General features: G+C 44.4%; 1 protein-coding gene across 2 annotated transcripts in view; it reads right to left on the minus strand.

The window, feature by feature from the left end:
* COPS4 (COP9 signalosome subunit 4) overlaps positions 1-16,192 on the minus strand; it is a 314,835-nt gene that overhangs the window by 12,704 nt on the left and 285,939 nt on the right. Inside the window, exons 2-3 of one of the 2 annotated variants that reach the window (XM_069092427.1) lie at positions 14,867-14,955; positions 2,071-2,150 (exon numbers count right to left, since the gene is read on the minus strand). In XM_069092427.1, the coding sequence (XP_068948528.1) occupies positions 2,071-2,150; positions 14,867-14,940 (154 nt within the window). In that variant the 5' untranslated portion in view covers positions 14,941-14,955. Of the gene's footprint in view, positions 1-2,070; positions 2,151-14,866; positions 14,984-16,192 lie in introns of those variants that run through there. The other variant, XM_069092436.1, reaches the window with a different exon arrangement.

Raw genomic sequence — 16,192 nt, forward strand, 5'->3', positions numbered from 1 at the left:
GGGGGGTGGGTCCGGCCTTGCCTTGCTTCTCTCAGAAAAGACTTCCGAGAAGCCCCTAGGTCTGGGGAGGTACTTGCAGGAACCCATTTCTGGCTTTCATCCATGAATAACCCAAGCCCCAAGCATGACCTTCAATTCTGCACCAATGTCTCTCCATTTTCCATCTGACTAAAGACAAACTCCATGAAAAAGGACAGAAATAAACTAAGGTACCCAAGTGCTCTCTGGTATTTTTCCCCATTTGAATTTGGGGATGATTAATCGTCCTTTTGAAAAAATCTGGAATATGGGAGGGGCCCTAGGCTTTTCAAGGGACAGAAGAGGGCACCTTGTCCTATAAGGGCCCTTCTGCTACTGGGGCTAGATGGCCTGCAAGACTGCCCCCAAGCAGCCCCTCAGCTTTAAGGGCTGAGGCCAGAGCTCCCTCCTCAACCCAAGACCCAGCAACAGCTTGGCCCATAGTAGTTCTGCCCCTGCCCAGAAGCCCACCCCCTGGTCACTAACACTGCTCCCCCAGGGCTCCTCCCCACCCTACCATCAGCCTCAGTCCCTGGCTTCTTCCTTAGAGGAATAAAGGTCTTCACACATCCCACCTCTAGGCACATCTGGCCCTGGCTTAATATGGAATAAACAGCAGCAGCTGAAGTTCTTTCAATAAATGCCACTTAAAACTGTGTCTGCCACTCATGCCTAACCCTAACCCTAAACCTAGCCCTCAGTCACTCCTTTTCTAGCCTTGACTCCCAAGCTTTAGAATACTCCTAGAAAAAGTCAGGAAACCCCACCAAGGGGTATGCCACCAATCCACGTTATCCCACTTCACCTCGGCCACTGATTTACAACAAACCCTTCGACTTGGCTGCTGACACTCTTGAGCATGAGGCCCACAGTAAGTGTTCCAGAAGTCCTTGGTCGTGAAGGTCGTGAGGTCCACATGACTAAGAAAACTGCCATCTTCTCCTATGAGCTCCTTCATCTCCCCTATTCTTCAAACTCCTTCCTTTCCAGGCTACCTCAACAGCTGCCAATACTGAGACCAGACTCACTCCACTTCTCTTCCCACCAAGTGACTGCCACCTTGCCAGCACCAGCCTCACCCCCAGGCCAGTCTTAGAAGGCTATTCAAATCAAATTGAGGAAGCACAGTGGCCAGAGTGCAGATTCTGGCCTCAGATGCTTACTAGCTATGTGACCTTGGGCAAGCCACTTAAGGTGGTTCTACCTCAGTTTCCTCATCTGTAAAATGGGAGATAATAATCACATCCACCTCCCAGGGTTGTGATGATGCTACTACTATGATTATTAATTCAGCTCTATCACTGATCCTGGAAAGGTATGTATTAAAATCCTCCTCCCATGGCCCCACTGACCCTCCTCATAACTTAAAAAACCAAAACAGCTCTCCCTGGTCACCACCAGAACTTAAGGTCCTTGAGGGCAGGAACTGACATTTTGTACCCAGTACATAGGTTGGCAGAGAGTAAGTGCTTAGTAAACAGCTTTTCATTTATTCATGAATCCCCTGGAGGCTCAGCTCAGGTGCTAAACGTTCCAAAACTTCCTCTCTCCTTCCCCCAATTCAGATGTTCACTAGTAAGGGTGTGTGCCTCACCTCCCAGGGGGAAGAACCCTCCCTGAGGGCAGGCCCTGCTTCCAGTTTCTCTAGCTGCCTCTAGAGACAGGAGATGCTTAAATGATTACTGAATTGAATTATAAACTATAGGGTAAATTTCATCACAAATTAAATGTTTAAAATCTGAATGTCACCTGAAGTAAATTAAGCATATTTGATAAGAAATGACATAATTCAAAAAATAACTTATTTAAATTAACTACTATAAATATACCACTAAATTAAGGATTACAATCTTTCCTTAAGTTTCAGGACATCTGTCTCAAAAGAAATCACATGGCATATGTAGTTTAAAAATCTCTATATGATACATTAAAAAAAACAAACACATGGGGGACCAATATTGACAATGATCAGCTTCACCATAAAAATGTTCATATTTTCAAAGCTCAATACAAGAAACAGGAAACTAAGTATTAAATTTCAGTTCCACTTACTTGCTTCCACAAAGGCTTTTAAAGCCTCAAGCTGTTCTGCCCCAGGCAACTGAATGGCTTTTTCCAATATCTGCCGATACCTAACAAGACAAAATTAAAATGACTGTAACAGATGTTCAGTGGACTTACTTTCTATTTACATGGCCTTAATTAACTGACCTTAAGGCAGTGTGATAAGGTGGAAAGAACAGTAGATTTTTATATCTAGAGGACTTGTCCAGGAACCCAGCTATGCTATTTACTACCAGCATGACCTTGGCCATGACTTTCACTTCTCTGGGTGCCAGTTTCCTCATCTATTAAAAACAGGCAGGTGCCAAACTCCCAGACAGCCAACTACCCTCCTGATGTGGCCAGCCAGATTAAAATGTAATTGGGAAATGTGTAACAAAATAAATAAAATATGATACAACAAAGGTAATGTTAATTTGCAGTTTCTAAATCATTATGCAGCCAGGCAGGGCTCAGTTTCTGTGTAAGTATGACACCACAGGATTAGGTGATGTCCTATGATCCTGTATCACAGAACATATTTATTCTATATACTTTCATTACTTCTGAACATAAATGTGGTTGTATTTAATCTAATTTAAACTACATTTTATCTTCTTCAGATATTTATCTCTGAGTTTTCTAGGTGCTTTCTCAACAGATTATAGCTAAAAAATAAACAAACTCTGAAACAGAGGTAAAGACAGTGAAAATACACATAAGTCTTTATTACCCAACAAATATGGGATAGCATCCTCACTTCACACCCAACTGAATCCATAGTCACTGTTTACTTCATTACTAACAAGGATCTGTGATTTCACTCACTCCACTGATGAAGATTATAAACCCTCTCCATGAACTGCTGTGACTAAGACAAATTCATCGCCTAGGGACCAACCTTTCAACAGTAAGCCTCTCTGAATTTTGGCTATGATGATCCTCAAAAGTTTGTCACAGAGGTCACATTGAAATCTTTAAAGCTTAGGAAAATCTGCCAGAATTTGAAGTCTGCTGGTATAACTTTCAAGAGTCACAGTCATGGTAGCTCTCTAGAGTACTAAACACAATCAAAAGGAGAATATGGAAATCTCGACTACATTTAGAACCATCACAAAAACTGACTGTTGTATTTATAAAAGTCTCATAAAAGAATACAGAAAAGCAGAAAAACATCCTTTATTGACCCTAATGAAATAATAATTTTAATCAATAAAGGATCTATAGGATTCAATCTTAAATGAAGACTAAACAATTGGATTCCAAATTCCTTCTCCATCACCACCCAAAAAAATATATAATTAGAGTATCAAGAAAGCCCTCAAAAAAAATGTTCAGAAGAGAAAATAAAGAGGTTTAAGAGGGAAACAGAGAAGAATAGTTTTGAAAGTAACTGGCTGAATTTATTATATGCTTTATGGGGAAAAAAAGTCATACAGACTAGAGAATTGTAGTTACACATGCAATCCTATTTTTCTTTTCTTTGAATATGGAAAACCTCATATTCATTACCTCTACCAGGTTCAAAATAACAACCGAGAAAAATTCTTTTTTAATTTGGTCCCTCGTGTCTGGAATGAACTGACTCTTTACCCTGACCTGAGAAAATCCTGAAGTTCACTTAAGTCCTGCCCCAGTACCATTTCCTACACAGGCCTTTCTGGATCCCTGCAGTTATCAGTAACTGAAAATTCCTCTGTTTTTGCTTGCTTGAGTACCTGCTGTATCCTTCAAATAGAGTGTAAACTGTAAACTCCTTTAGTACATTCCTGTACTGAACACAGTGCTTGGTGAACATTAGGCACTTACTTAAATGTTTGCTGACTTGGTGAATCCTGGACTTTTGAGTCCCAGAATCCAATAGCTAGAAGGGACCTCAGCAGCAATCTAGTTTAACTCCTAAAACACCAGATAATATAAGATGCTTGTCAGGTGTCTGCCTGAAGACCTCCTAGGAGAGGAGCCACCTCTACAGGGTGCTGAGTCAGTCAAGAAGCATTTATTAAGCACCTTCTAAGTACCAGGCACTATGCTAAGCGCTGGGGAGATAAAGTAAAAGAAAAAGGCAGTTCTTGCTCTCAAGGAGCTCATAATCTAGTGGAGGAGAAAATAATCAAATATGTACAAACAAGCAACATACAGGACAAGTAGGAAATAATTAAGAGGGGTAAGGCACTAGAATTAAGAGGGGCTGGGAAAGGCTTCCTGGAGAATCTGAGATTTTAGCTGGGTCTTAGAAGTAAGCCAGGGGAGCCAGAAAAGGAGGTTAGGACAGAGAGCATTCAAGGCATGAGGGGCAGCTGGTGAGAATGCCAAGAGCCAACAGAGAAGAGGATCTGGTTTGTGGAACAGCCAGGAGGCCAGTATCATTCAATGCAAGAATACATGGTAGAAGGGCAGTTAGGTGGTGCAGTGGGTAAGAGCTTGGAGTTGGGAGAACCAGGGGAGTTGGGAGAACCAGGGATCGGTTCCGGCCTCAGATACTTAACACCCACACAAAAGAACTGGCCGGGTAACCTTGGGCAAGTTACTTAACCCCAACTGCTTTAAAAAAAAAAAATACATGGTAGAGAGCAAAATATAAGAAAACTGGAGAGAGAGGAAGCAGCCAGCTTATGAGGGGTTTTGAACACTAAACAGAGGATTTTGTTGGTGATCTGGGTGGTGATAAGGAACAACTAGCATTTAAGTAGGAGGGTGACCTGTTCAGACCTGAGCTTTAGGAAAGAGATCTGATGAAAGCAGAGCCAGCAGCAGCTACTGCAACAGCCATCATGGGAGCAAATGAGGGCTGGCTCTAGGGTGGGAGGCAGCATCAGAGAAGAGAAGTGGCACAGGTGAAATCGACAGACCTTGGCAATGTGGGGGGCATGAGAGGCAGTGAGAGTGAGGGAGGGGGACGATGGTGATATCCATCGATATCAAGGAAATTGTTTACTATAGGAAAGTCTGGAGTGGGAGGCTGAAGGGAGAGACAGTGAGTTCAATCTGGATATACTGAGATCAAGATGTCGACTGGAAAGGCAGATGGACATGCAAGTCCGGAGATCAGAGGAGAAGCTGGGGCAGGAGAGGCAGATCTCAGAATCAGCAGCACAAAGATTAAATCCATGGGAAACAAGGAGGCCAGAGAAGAGGGCCCAGGCCAGAGCCCTATGGGACTGCCACAGTTAGTGGGAAGGAGTTGGAAGAAGATCCAGCAAAGGAGACTGAGAAGGAGTGGTCTGATAAGTGGGAAGAGAACCAGGAGAGAGGGGTGTCCCAACAGCCCAGGGAGAAGAGAGTATCCAGGAGAAGGAGGCAAGCAAGTGTCAGAGGCTGCAGAGGTCAAGGAGAGTGAGGGCTGAGAAAAGGCCACTGGGTCTGGTCACTAAGAGAGCATCAGTAACTCTGGAAAGAGCAGTTTCAGCGGAATGAGGAGGCTGGAAGATAAACCGCAAGGGGATAAGAAGCGAGGAGACAAAGCACCTGTTGTTGGCAGCCTTTCTGAAGAGTTTAGCAACAAGCGGCAGAAGAGATACGGGAGGACAATGGGGACAGACAGATCAAGTGAAGGTTTTCTGAGAATGGGGAAGACATGGGCATCTTTCGATAGTGGGGAAGGAGTCAGAAAGAGTGGGGATGACAAAGGGGGAGATCTGCTGGAGCAGACAGGACGGAATGGGATCACTTGTGCAGGGCTGCTTTGGTAAGGAATCAGGCCACATGTTCAAGTGAGATGGGGTAAAGGAGATACTGGCAGAAGGCATCTGCGTGAAAGGACATGAGCAGCTCATGGCGAATGGTTGCCATTTTTTTCTGTAGGAATATAAGGCAAAGTTTCTAACTGACAGAGTAGGAGGGAGGGGATGCCACAGGAGTTCTGAGGAGGGATGAAAAGGTATGGAAGAGCCCCTGTGGAGAGTGGGAGAGCAAGTTAGTAAGGGAGCTACAGTAGGCTAGTCTAGAAGCAGTGTAACATAAATACATAATGGATCTGATCACGGTGGAGTGTTTTTCTCCATCTTCCGTCTAGAGTGGGGTCTGTTATTGAAAGGCAGAGGAAGAGGGGAAAAGGCCAGATCATGGCCAGGTAATTCCACTGTTAGAAATTTTTTCCTGCCAACTAAGTCTAAATTTGCCTGTGGCTAGAAGCTCCCTAGCTTATCAAAGTTCTTCCTAAAATAAGACACCGAGACCTGGACTCAGGCTGCGATCTGACCTCCTTCTGCCCAGAAATTGTCCCTCTCCTCATGCAGCTCACGAGCACATTAACTTTCTGGCCCTACTGCCACATGGTGCCTCGAGCTCACACTGGGGATAGGGCTCACTCCAATTCCTGGCTCTCTTTCTCCCTAAACTCTCAGTATGCCTTCCTCTTCTGACTTGTACTTGTCTACCCCACCTCTCTCCATCTTTTCCACAAAACAGCAAGATACTTTACCATACTTTTTCTCACAGAATTCTAAAAACTTTTTGTAGGCATGTAGCCATAACTGAATTAACAATTCTGCTCTGGAAGCACAGACATGATCAGCTTACCTAAACGGGGCACTGATGCTCAAAAACTGTCCACTTGCTGTTCTGTTTTCTGAGAGCACTGGCATATTTCAGTTCTGAATGGTTAAAAGTGTAATCAGTATCTATTTCAATTTTCTGCAGTTTTTTTGTTTTAAAGACAAAGTTCCATTTTTCTGGTTTGGTAGGGACATAGAGACAATACAGAATAACAAAGAAACAATAACTGTAGCAGAAAGCACAGTGCAAAGACCTGCCACAATTTCAAAGGGCTAATGATGAAACATCCTATGCTATCCACTTCCAGAGAGTGGAGTGATGGTCTCAGAGGGCAGATTAAAGCATGTTTTTCCTTCTTTCTTTTTGGACATGGCTAATGGGAATTTGTTTTGCATAATTATACACTTCTGTAATGGCTTTATTTTTCCAGCCTTCTCCAGAGGAAGGGAGGGAGAATTTCAAATTGAAAATAAAAAAAGAAAGAATAGTGGAATTAAAGAAGTCCTAGATTTAACATAACCATATTATCTAGGAGTACAAAGGGTCTCAGGAGTTATTGTGTCCAGTCTATACCTAACAGGAATCTATTCTACAACATTCCCAAGTAGTTATTCCAACCTCCCCTGGAATGCCTTTAATTGGATGGAATCACTGTCTCATCCCATTCCATGGCAGCTCTAATCATTAGGAAGTTTTCCTCATGCTCGGCTGATGTACCTCTCTCTTAACTTTGTTCCAGCTGTTTTTCAGTTGTCCGACCCTTTGTGACCCCATTTGGAGTTTCTTGGCAAAAATACTGGAGTGGTTTGCCATTTCCTTCTCTAGTAGATTCATTTTGTCTGGCTATCAGAGGTTAAGTGACTTGTCCAGGGTCACACTGCTAGAACGTGTCTGAGGCCACATTTGAACTCAGGAAGAGGAGTCTTCCTGACTTTCACTGCACCACCTGGCTGCCCCTAACTTTGTTCCTAGTTCTGTTCTATCTATGGTCACATACCCAAGTCCAACCTCTAATGGAAACAAAACCTCATCATTAACTGAAAGACAGAGATATCAAGACTCTCCTAAGTCTTTTTTTCAAGGAACATCAACCAATCATCAGATGGCAAGGTTTTCAGTCTTCTCACCATCTTGGTTGTTTTCTCTCAACACACTCAAGCTTGTCAACAATCAACAGGCATTTTATTAACTTCCTACTAAGTACAAGACAAAGACAAAACTAAAAGTCTCCCCTCTCGTTTAAACAATCCATATTCTACTAGGGGGGCAGGGAAGATACAATATGGAAACAGATAAATATATACATTATTATTATCTGAAGATGCAAGAAGAGTCAGGAAAAGTTCTCATAGGAAGTAGTACATGTCTTGAAGAAAGCATGAAATTACATAAGGTTAAGGGAATGAAATGGCATAAAGACGGAATGCAGAACTAGAAGAACATCAAGGAAACTTAATTGCTAAAATTCATGTATGGAAATAATATGCAATAAGCCTGAAAAGGAAAGCTGGAGTAAGATTGTGACTTTATATGGCAAGTCAACACATTTGTATTTTCTCTTACAGGGAGACACCGAAGGTTCCTGAGAACAGGAAAGTGACAAAGGCAAGCTTGTGCAGTAGGCAGATGATTTGACCAGCTAAGTGGAGGACAGACTGGGAAGGGAGAGGTAAGAAGAAAAGGCTACTGCGACAGCCAAGGGGAGAGACTAAGACAAGGTCTGAATTAAAGTGGTGGAGAAAGGGAGAACTACTTCTTATGGTGTGGAACTAGAATTGAAAACACCTGGCCACTGATTAAATAGAGAAGAATTAGAGAGAGAGGCATCAACAAGAATGGCCAGAGTCTGAGCATGATGAGGTAAAGATGGTGGCAGCCTCCCAAGAAGTGCTGAAGAAGGCTGGGTTAGAGAGGGAAGGCCAGTCTAGGATTTGGTGAGCTTTTAGTGTTCACCGAACAGCCACAGGTGATGCAGGAGCTCAGGAGAAATCTGGACTGGCCAGACAGATCTGGAAGTCATGGGCACAGAGATAAGTGAAGAGCTCACCAGGATACTGCAGAGAGAAAAGGTGGCCCAGGTCAGAACCCTGGCAGGCCTCCAAAACAGAACAAAGCATTCTGGATGTGATCTGAGCACAAGTTGCATCCAGAAAACTCTGCTAGGACCTTAAGCAAAGTTCAGATCAAACACAGAGCTCAAGAAGGTATAGTAGACAATGCTCCAATGGATCTGTGATTTCAATGCAGGCACTCCAGGTATTTATTACAATCACTTATTAATCACCTAATGTATATGCCCAATAGTCTGTAGGCTCCTTCAACACAAATGAATGATTGTGCTAAGTGCTGAGTATACAAAGGCAAAATTGTCAAGTCTTTGTGATCAAGGAGTTTCCATCCACTAGGAGACCCAACATAAGGAAGCTTTAGCAGCTGGAGAGGTAAGGAAAGACCTTATATAAGAGGTGGCATTTAAGCTGAGTTCTGAAGGAAGTTAGGAATTCTAAGAGCTGGAGATAAGGCTACTAAAGGCCTGGGCAATGGCCCATACAAAGTTAGGGCAATGAGATTTGGAATGTCCTCCCGAGGGCACAGCAGGAAGGGCAGTCTGGCCAGAACACAGAGTGCATGAAGAGGCAGGTTTGTAAGTATAGAAAAGTAGCTGGAGCCAGCTTGTGAAGGGGTTTAAATGTCAAACAGGAGTGTGTATTATAACCTAGAGGCAAGGGGGAACCTTTTTCAATGGAGGAAAGACATGGTGAGCAGCAACACAAAAACTCAACGAGGTTTTTGGAAAATGTTGCAGAGGGACCAAGAAGGCTTAGGAAGAATCCAATTTTAATTGCCAATGGATCAGGAAATTAAAAGGTCATTGGTGATTTTGGAGAGAGCCAGAATGCAAGGGGGTGAAAACTGAATGAAGGAGAGGAAGAGGAGTCAACAAGTATAGACAGTTTTTTCATTTAAGAAAGTGAGAAAGGAGAGAGAATTACTGAAGTGCTAGAGTCAAGTGAGGGTTTTTGAAGAGCTAGGGAGATCTGGATGTGTTTGCAGGCAGCAAAGAAGAAGCCGGTAAGCAGGGAGATGCTGAAGAGGGGGGTCAGGGAAGGAAAAAGAAGGTGTTTGCTAAGGGCTCGGCACATGTCCAAGCCACAGAGCAGTGCAACTGTGTGGAAAGGAGTAATGTGAGATAAGGCTAAAAAAGGTACCATAGCACCAAGGCAGGATTTGAATATCCTGTAAATATTAACATGTCCCAAACAAAACTCATCCTCTTTCCCACTGCTCCCAAATTCCTGACTTCTACTGAGGGCACCTCCATCCTTCCAGTCACCAAGGTCTACAAACACAGCACAGCATCACTCCTCACATACGGTCCCAGCTGGGAGGCCTGCTTGATGACATCTCACAGTATCCTCCCTGTCTGTCCTCTCCTTACACAGCCACAACCTCTGGCCTCGAACACTGCAACAGTGTAATGTAATGCCAAAAGAAAGGCAACTTCCCAAGGTTCAGAATACCAGCATAGGTGCTCTCCATTTTATTCAGTGACAAACCAAGAACAGAGAAGATCAAAACATCATTCCAAATACAGCATTTACTAAGTGTGATTAAATAATCTCCAAGGACTACCCCACCCCAGGACCTTCCAATCATTCAATCAATTACAAAGTCCCTGTTCTAAATACTTCTCCACCCCTAGGCTATACCTTAATTAAGTCCACCACAAAGCCCCTCTTCTCAAATGGAGATTAGTTTCCAAACATAAGGTCAAAAGTTCCCCACCCCTGGATCACAATTGAATCTACCCCAGAGTTATATCAAGTTTAAGCACAGCACTTAATACCCAAATGGAGGTCTTTTCTTCATCTTGACACGAGGCAAGTTCTCAGCAATCTTAGTTCCTGGGGAGACAAGGCTTAGCAAAGCCACAAGATACATTGTCAGTCCCTTCATGAATTTATCCTCTGTCTGTAGAACAGTCCTAGAACCCCTGAACACATTAGCAAAGCCCTCTCCCAGGATTTCTGTAAACATACAACAAGAAAATCCTTCTTCAGGGCTTCTGAACCAACAGAAAGGCTCCCAGACCCCTGCAACAACAGCACTGTCCTTCACCAGTGGACAGTATTCACTCTGTCTGCAGGACAGTCTCAGGGCTTCTTAGTGAACAGCCAGGTTCCAGAACTTCTTCAACAAAAGGACCGCCTTTCACCAGTGGACAAATCTGGCAAAAGAACACCAAAACAGACAGACAAAGTACCAGCAAAACAGCCATGTCTCCCCAGTCCTTGGCAGCCCAGGGGGCAGGTCTCAAAAGTCCAGGGCAATTCAAAGCGGCCACCAGCAATTCTCTTAGTCTCTCTCTCCACGAGGTGCTGCTTCCAAAAAGATCTTCCGCCTCTCTCTTGTCTCTCCAAATCTACGTCACCAGCTCCTCCCAGTTCAAGACTTTCTTTTCACATCAAAAAGTCCATCCCACAGGTGGGATTAACAAGCTCTGGGTTTTAACACAATCAATTTGAAAACCAAGCCAATACAGGGGAATCTTTAATTGCCATTACTATCACAAACAGCCTCTTAGTCCCAGGCTCCAGCGTCTGCCTCACTCTCCAAACCCATCCCAAAGTGACATTCCTAAAGCCCAGGCTTGAGCATGTCACTCCTGCTCAGAAACCTTGGCTGGATCCTTCTTGCCTCTGGTAGAAAATATAAACTCGTTTGACATCTAAAACTAAATCTAGCTCCAGCCAACCTGCACATCTCCCTCCTTCACAAATCGAATGCCAGCCCAGCTAGATTACTTGTTCCCAGGTGACAGCTGAACTCCTGCCTCCAGGTCTTTGCCCTAATGCCCACTGCCATGTCATCTGTTTCCTAGACTCGCTTCAACACCACCACCTACAAAGGTCTGCTCTGAACCTTCACAGATGCTTGTCTTCCCCTCTTCAAAATTCCCTCATACCTGTTTTGTGTTTATCTTTCTGCTTTTCCACACCAATAAAACACAAGGTCCTTGATGGGAGGAGCTCTTTCCTTTTTGTTTTTGTATCCCAAGTGCCTAGCATGATGCCTGATACATATGAAGAACCTGTGTGCTGAGTGAATACTGAAGTTTATAGTCAAAAGCAAAATCGCTGTATACTTTTCACCCTTCTAATTAGTATTTTAAACTATGAAGCCAAACATAAGAAACCACAGAGAAATATTAGAAAAGGATAGGAAAATTATCTCCTATTGACTTAGATTTAAAATGTAATGTTACTTATGTTATATTTTTACTTTGTTAAACATTTCCCAATTACATCTAATTTAATTAGTCTAATTAATCTAATCTAGTTCAGTGGGCTGCTTGACACCTGGGCTCAATAAGAGAACAAGTATTCATCCAGCCTTCACTTGAAGATCCTCACTGTGGGGAGCCTTATACTTCCCAAGATATCTGGATCCCAATATGCTATACTGATTACCTGTTTCTCAGATTGTTTATGAGTGTGGCTAGTGTTCATAAAACACACACCTGTTTCAAAAGTCGATAGGCATTTCTTCTTTGGATTATATTTACAGGAGATAATGTAAAAGATGAGTCAGGCTTTTATTCAAATAAGTTTGTCCACTATCACAACGGCTACCTCGTTGTGGATCTAGAGGCACGTGACCCAGAAGGGGTTTCATGCTGACAATCTCTACACTCACATTTCCTAGAGGGAATATTTGAGATTCATTCTTACAGTTAGTCATCCCAATGGGCCGTATGAAGCCGCTCATATTCTCGACAAGACCAATTATTGGTAATTTCACTTTCTGACAAAACTGATTTCTTTCCTAACATCCTAAAGTGCTGTTTCCTGAGAAGCAGTTATTAGTACCATTCAGTCAATGTATATCCCACTGATATACTTACTATACTTGGAATAAATGTCTATCTCCGGTAACAGTAGGGTATTTACTATGAGACAGTCAATTCGTCCCCAGTCTACATCCAAACAACCTGCCTAATATGCCCTTTGAGGGGGGAATCATGACAGATAACAGCACCATCAAGACACCAAGCATGACATCCACTGACATCCCACTGACGCACAAAGGAAGCAGCCAGCAGGAGGCCACCGGGAGTGACTCATGCATCTGTTCTCCCCCTAGGTCCCACCTTGGGGGCTGATGGTCTACGTATATTAATATCCAGCAAAACAACCTGTTGCCTTTCCTCTTTCTCAGATAAAGCCAAGCTTCTATGTCTCACGGTTATCGTTTTTAAAATGTCCTCTGTTCTGGTTCTTCTATGATGGAGTCATAGAAGTCTGCCACTTTCTGTCTCCTTGTATTTGTGCAGTTCATTTTTTAATCTAACTGTAAGACTTTATACTCATCCCTATTAAATGTCGGACTGTGAGACCTGACCAAACACTCGAGGCTCTCAAGAATGTTGTGAATCTTGACTCTGCCCTCCAGCATTCTGGCTATCCCTCAAAGATCTGGAAATTTTCCAAGCCTGCAATCTTACATTTCCTCTTCTTTACTATCACAAAAAAATGATGCTATAAATACGTTGGCATATATACAGCTTTTCTCTTTTATATCAATTACTTCCTTGGAATAGGCCATCTTATGTATATCATTTCAAATTTCCAGAATGGTTGTACTAATTCACAGCTCCATCAACAATGCATTAGTGTGCCTGTCTTTTCACACTTCTTCCAACACCAAATATTTATTCCTATTTTTTGTCACCTTAGTACCGTTATGATTGGTAGTTCTCTTATTATTACTGATTTGAAGCATTCTCTCCTACAGCTAATAGTTTGCATTTCATCATTTGACAATTATCTGTTCATGTCCCTTGACCATTCAATTACTGGCAAATGGGTCTTAGCCTAAGGTAAGTGTCTGAACAGCAGCTGAGCTTTTAAGGACACCAAAGACTCTATCATCTATGGTACTTTTTTCTTTACATGTAGTATTCTCCCAGCAGACGGTGAGCTTCTTGAAAGCAGTTAGGATTTACAACTTGAAGAGTCTTCCTAAGTCAACTAGTCCAAGCCCTTATTTTGCAGATGGGGACACTATGGCTCAGAACAGTTATGTGTCTGACCAAAAATAGAATGGGAGCAAAATCATAATTTGAATCCAGGGTCCCAGACACCACAGTATTTTTTTCTACTACTTGCCCCACCCCCATTCCATCCAACCCCCTACCTTTTCAGACCCATGCCTTTTATCAAGGCATTCTCAACACCCAGGACACTGACTGCAAGCAGTAAACTGATGATTAAGCACCTGTCTAGGACACTAGATTCATGAGATTGTAAGCTCCCTGAGGCACTGTCTTTTTACTCTCTATGTGTCTCCAGTGCTTAGAGTGCCTGGCACATAGTAGATGCTTAATAAATGTTTCAAGATGAACATGTTTTTTATTGATAGAATTAACCCAGTGGAAGAAATGCAGCTTTCCATATTTAAACCGTTTCAATGACCGGACAGGCTCAGCTGACACTCTGCTGACTGGCCTCCCAGAATGATCCCTTCCCTCAATTCTCAAGCGCATGAATATTCAGGGAAGTCAGTCAAACAAGCATTTAGTAAGCACCCACTATGGAAAGGAAAGGAAAGGAAGCTATGGAAAGGAGAGGAAAGGTATGGAAAGGGAAGGGAGGGAAGGTAAAGGAGGGGAGGTATGGAAAGGGAAGGGAGGGGAGGTATGGAAAGGGAAGGAAGAGGAGGTATGGAAAGGGGAGGGGAGGGAAAAGAAAGATCCCTCCTCTAATGTTAAAGACTAGAAAACGTCATGCCCCAATAAGACACCGACACGAGGTGGAGAGAATGGGCGGTCTCCAGGGAGGGCAGGGGCCGGTCCTGGGCCGTCGGGAGTCGGGAGATGGAGGCCGGTGTTCCTAGATCTCGGGGTACGGGGCGGGGGGCGGGAAGGAGGCAGGAGGCGTAAATGGACGCAAAGGGAAGAGCGGGCGGGGAGTGATGCAGGGCGGCGCACAAATACGGGAAACCGTAAACGAGAGCCTGGCCCCGACCACGACGTCCCCAGGAGGGCCCGAGGCCCGGCTCCGAGCTCGCTCAGCATCCCCGGGAGCCCCGGAAAGGACCCACCGAGCCCCAGGTCCGAGCCGGCCGGGTCTGCCGCGCATGCGCGCCCCCGCTCCCCTCCCCCTCCATCCCTCCCCATCCCAACGCCTCCCGAGGCCAAGGCGGGCCCCGCCTCCGACACCCGTGGCAGCCCGCCGGCCCGCCGCGCCCGAGGCCCTCCTGCTCTTCCCGCACCGCCCCCTCCTGCCTCCCCCAGATTGGCACTCACTTGCCCGCCAGGTCCTTGTGAGACCCGCTCGAGTTCATAAGCTGGCCCAAGTCCTGTCGCACCGCCGCCGCCATCTTCGCTCCGGCCTCGGCCCCGCCCCCAGCCCCGGCAAAAGACGTCACTCTTTCTCCGGAAGAGAGAACGAGTGCGAAACCTCCAGAGTTCGGCCAGAGGGCCCGGAAGTGCCATCGAGTAACCGGGAGGAGGCCAGAGCGTCTCTCTTATCCCTCTTCCGCCCAATCTCTTCTCCCGCCTCCGGAAGTGTGGGCGGAGCCGGAGGCAGGCGGCGATTTCAGTTCCTATTTGGGAAACAGGAGGGAGTGTGTGGAGTTTGGTGCCTCCTTGTTTTACACATAGTGAAAAGAGGGAGCAGGGGGTATAGATGGGGTAACAACCGCAACAGTAATAAAACTAACGCTTAAATGGCGCTTTATGTTTAAAAAAAAATATATCATTACAACACGTTTCTCTGATCGAGGTCTCATGGCCAAGATCCTTGAGGAACCGAAAGCCGCCGCTACCAGACGGGCGTGAGCGGGTGTCAGAGGAAAAAAAGTCCAAGCTAAAGACGATCACAGGGGGACAGCTCTCAGGCGCTAATAATTAGAGAAATTCAAATTAAGGCAACTTTGAGGATGCGCCCCACACTCGGGACACTGGTAGAGACTTAAAAAACCAAAAGGAAAGGACTAAGGGCAGGGGTCGTGAGAAAACGGGGGCCTGTGCCCCTCTGGGGGTGCTGTAGACTCCCCCAGACCTTCTGGAAAGCAATTAGGATCCATTCCCAGAAAGTTACTAAAACGGGGGTTTTCTACCTGTGACCCACTTTAACACTACCGCTAGGACTCTGCCTCAAAGACAGGAGAAAGCGTTCATAGCGACTCTTCGTTGTAACCAAAACGGAGCAGCTTTCCTCCTATTACGTCAATAAACGATAGGAGTTTAGTGGAGTATTATTGTGCCCAAAGAAATGATGAAATGGACAGTTTCAAAAAAAAAAAAAACTGAAGAGATCTCTGTGAACTGGGGTAGAGCTAAGTAAAAGTTAGTAGAGTAATTTATAAATGACCAGGGGGTCACAGAGAAAAACAACTTTGAAAGCTCTGATCAATACAATGAAGAGCCTTGAGTCCAGAAGACTGAAGATGAAATACGCAACTTGCTTCCTGCCAAAGGTAATGCAATAGGAATATGTTGTGCTGGACCATGCGTATTTGTGATGGTTTTCTTTTCTTTTTTGACCAAGGTAGGTTTTTTTTTTTTTTCACAAAAACTTAAAATTTCATACAACCAAAATTGTTCATTTTCTATTGTGTGAGCCTCTCT

The sequence above is a fragment of the Petaurus breviceps genome, unplaced genomic scaffold (assembly GCF_028583685.1).
Source record: "Petaurus breviceps papuanus isolate PSGF00001 unplaced genomic scaffold, PetGlider_PUasm1.0 126, whole genome shotgun sequence".
Lineage (NCBI taxonomy): Eukaryota > Metazoa > Chordata > Mammalia > Diprotodontia > Petauridae > Petaurus > Petaurus breviceps.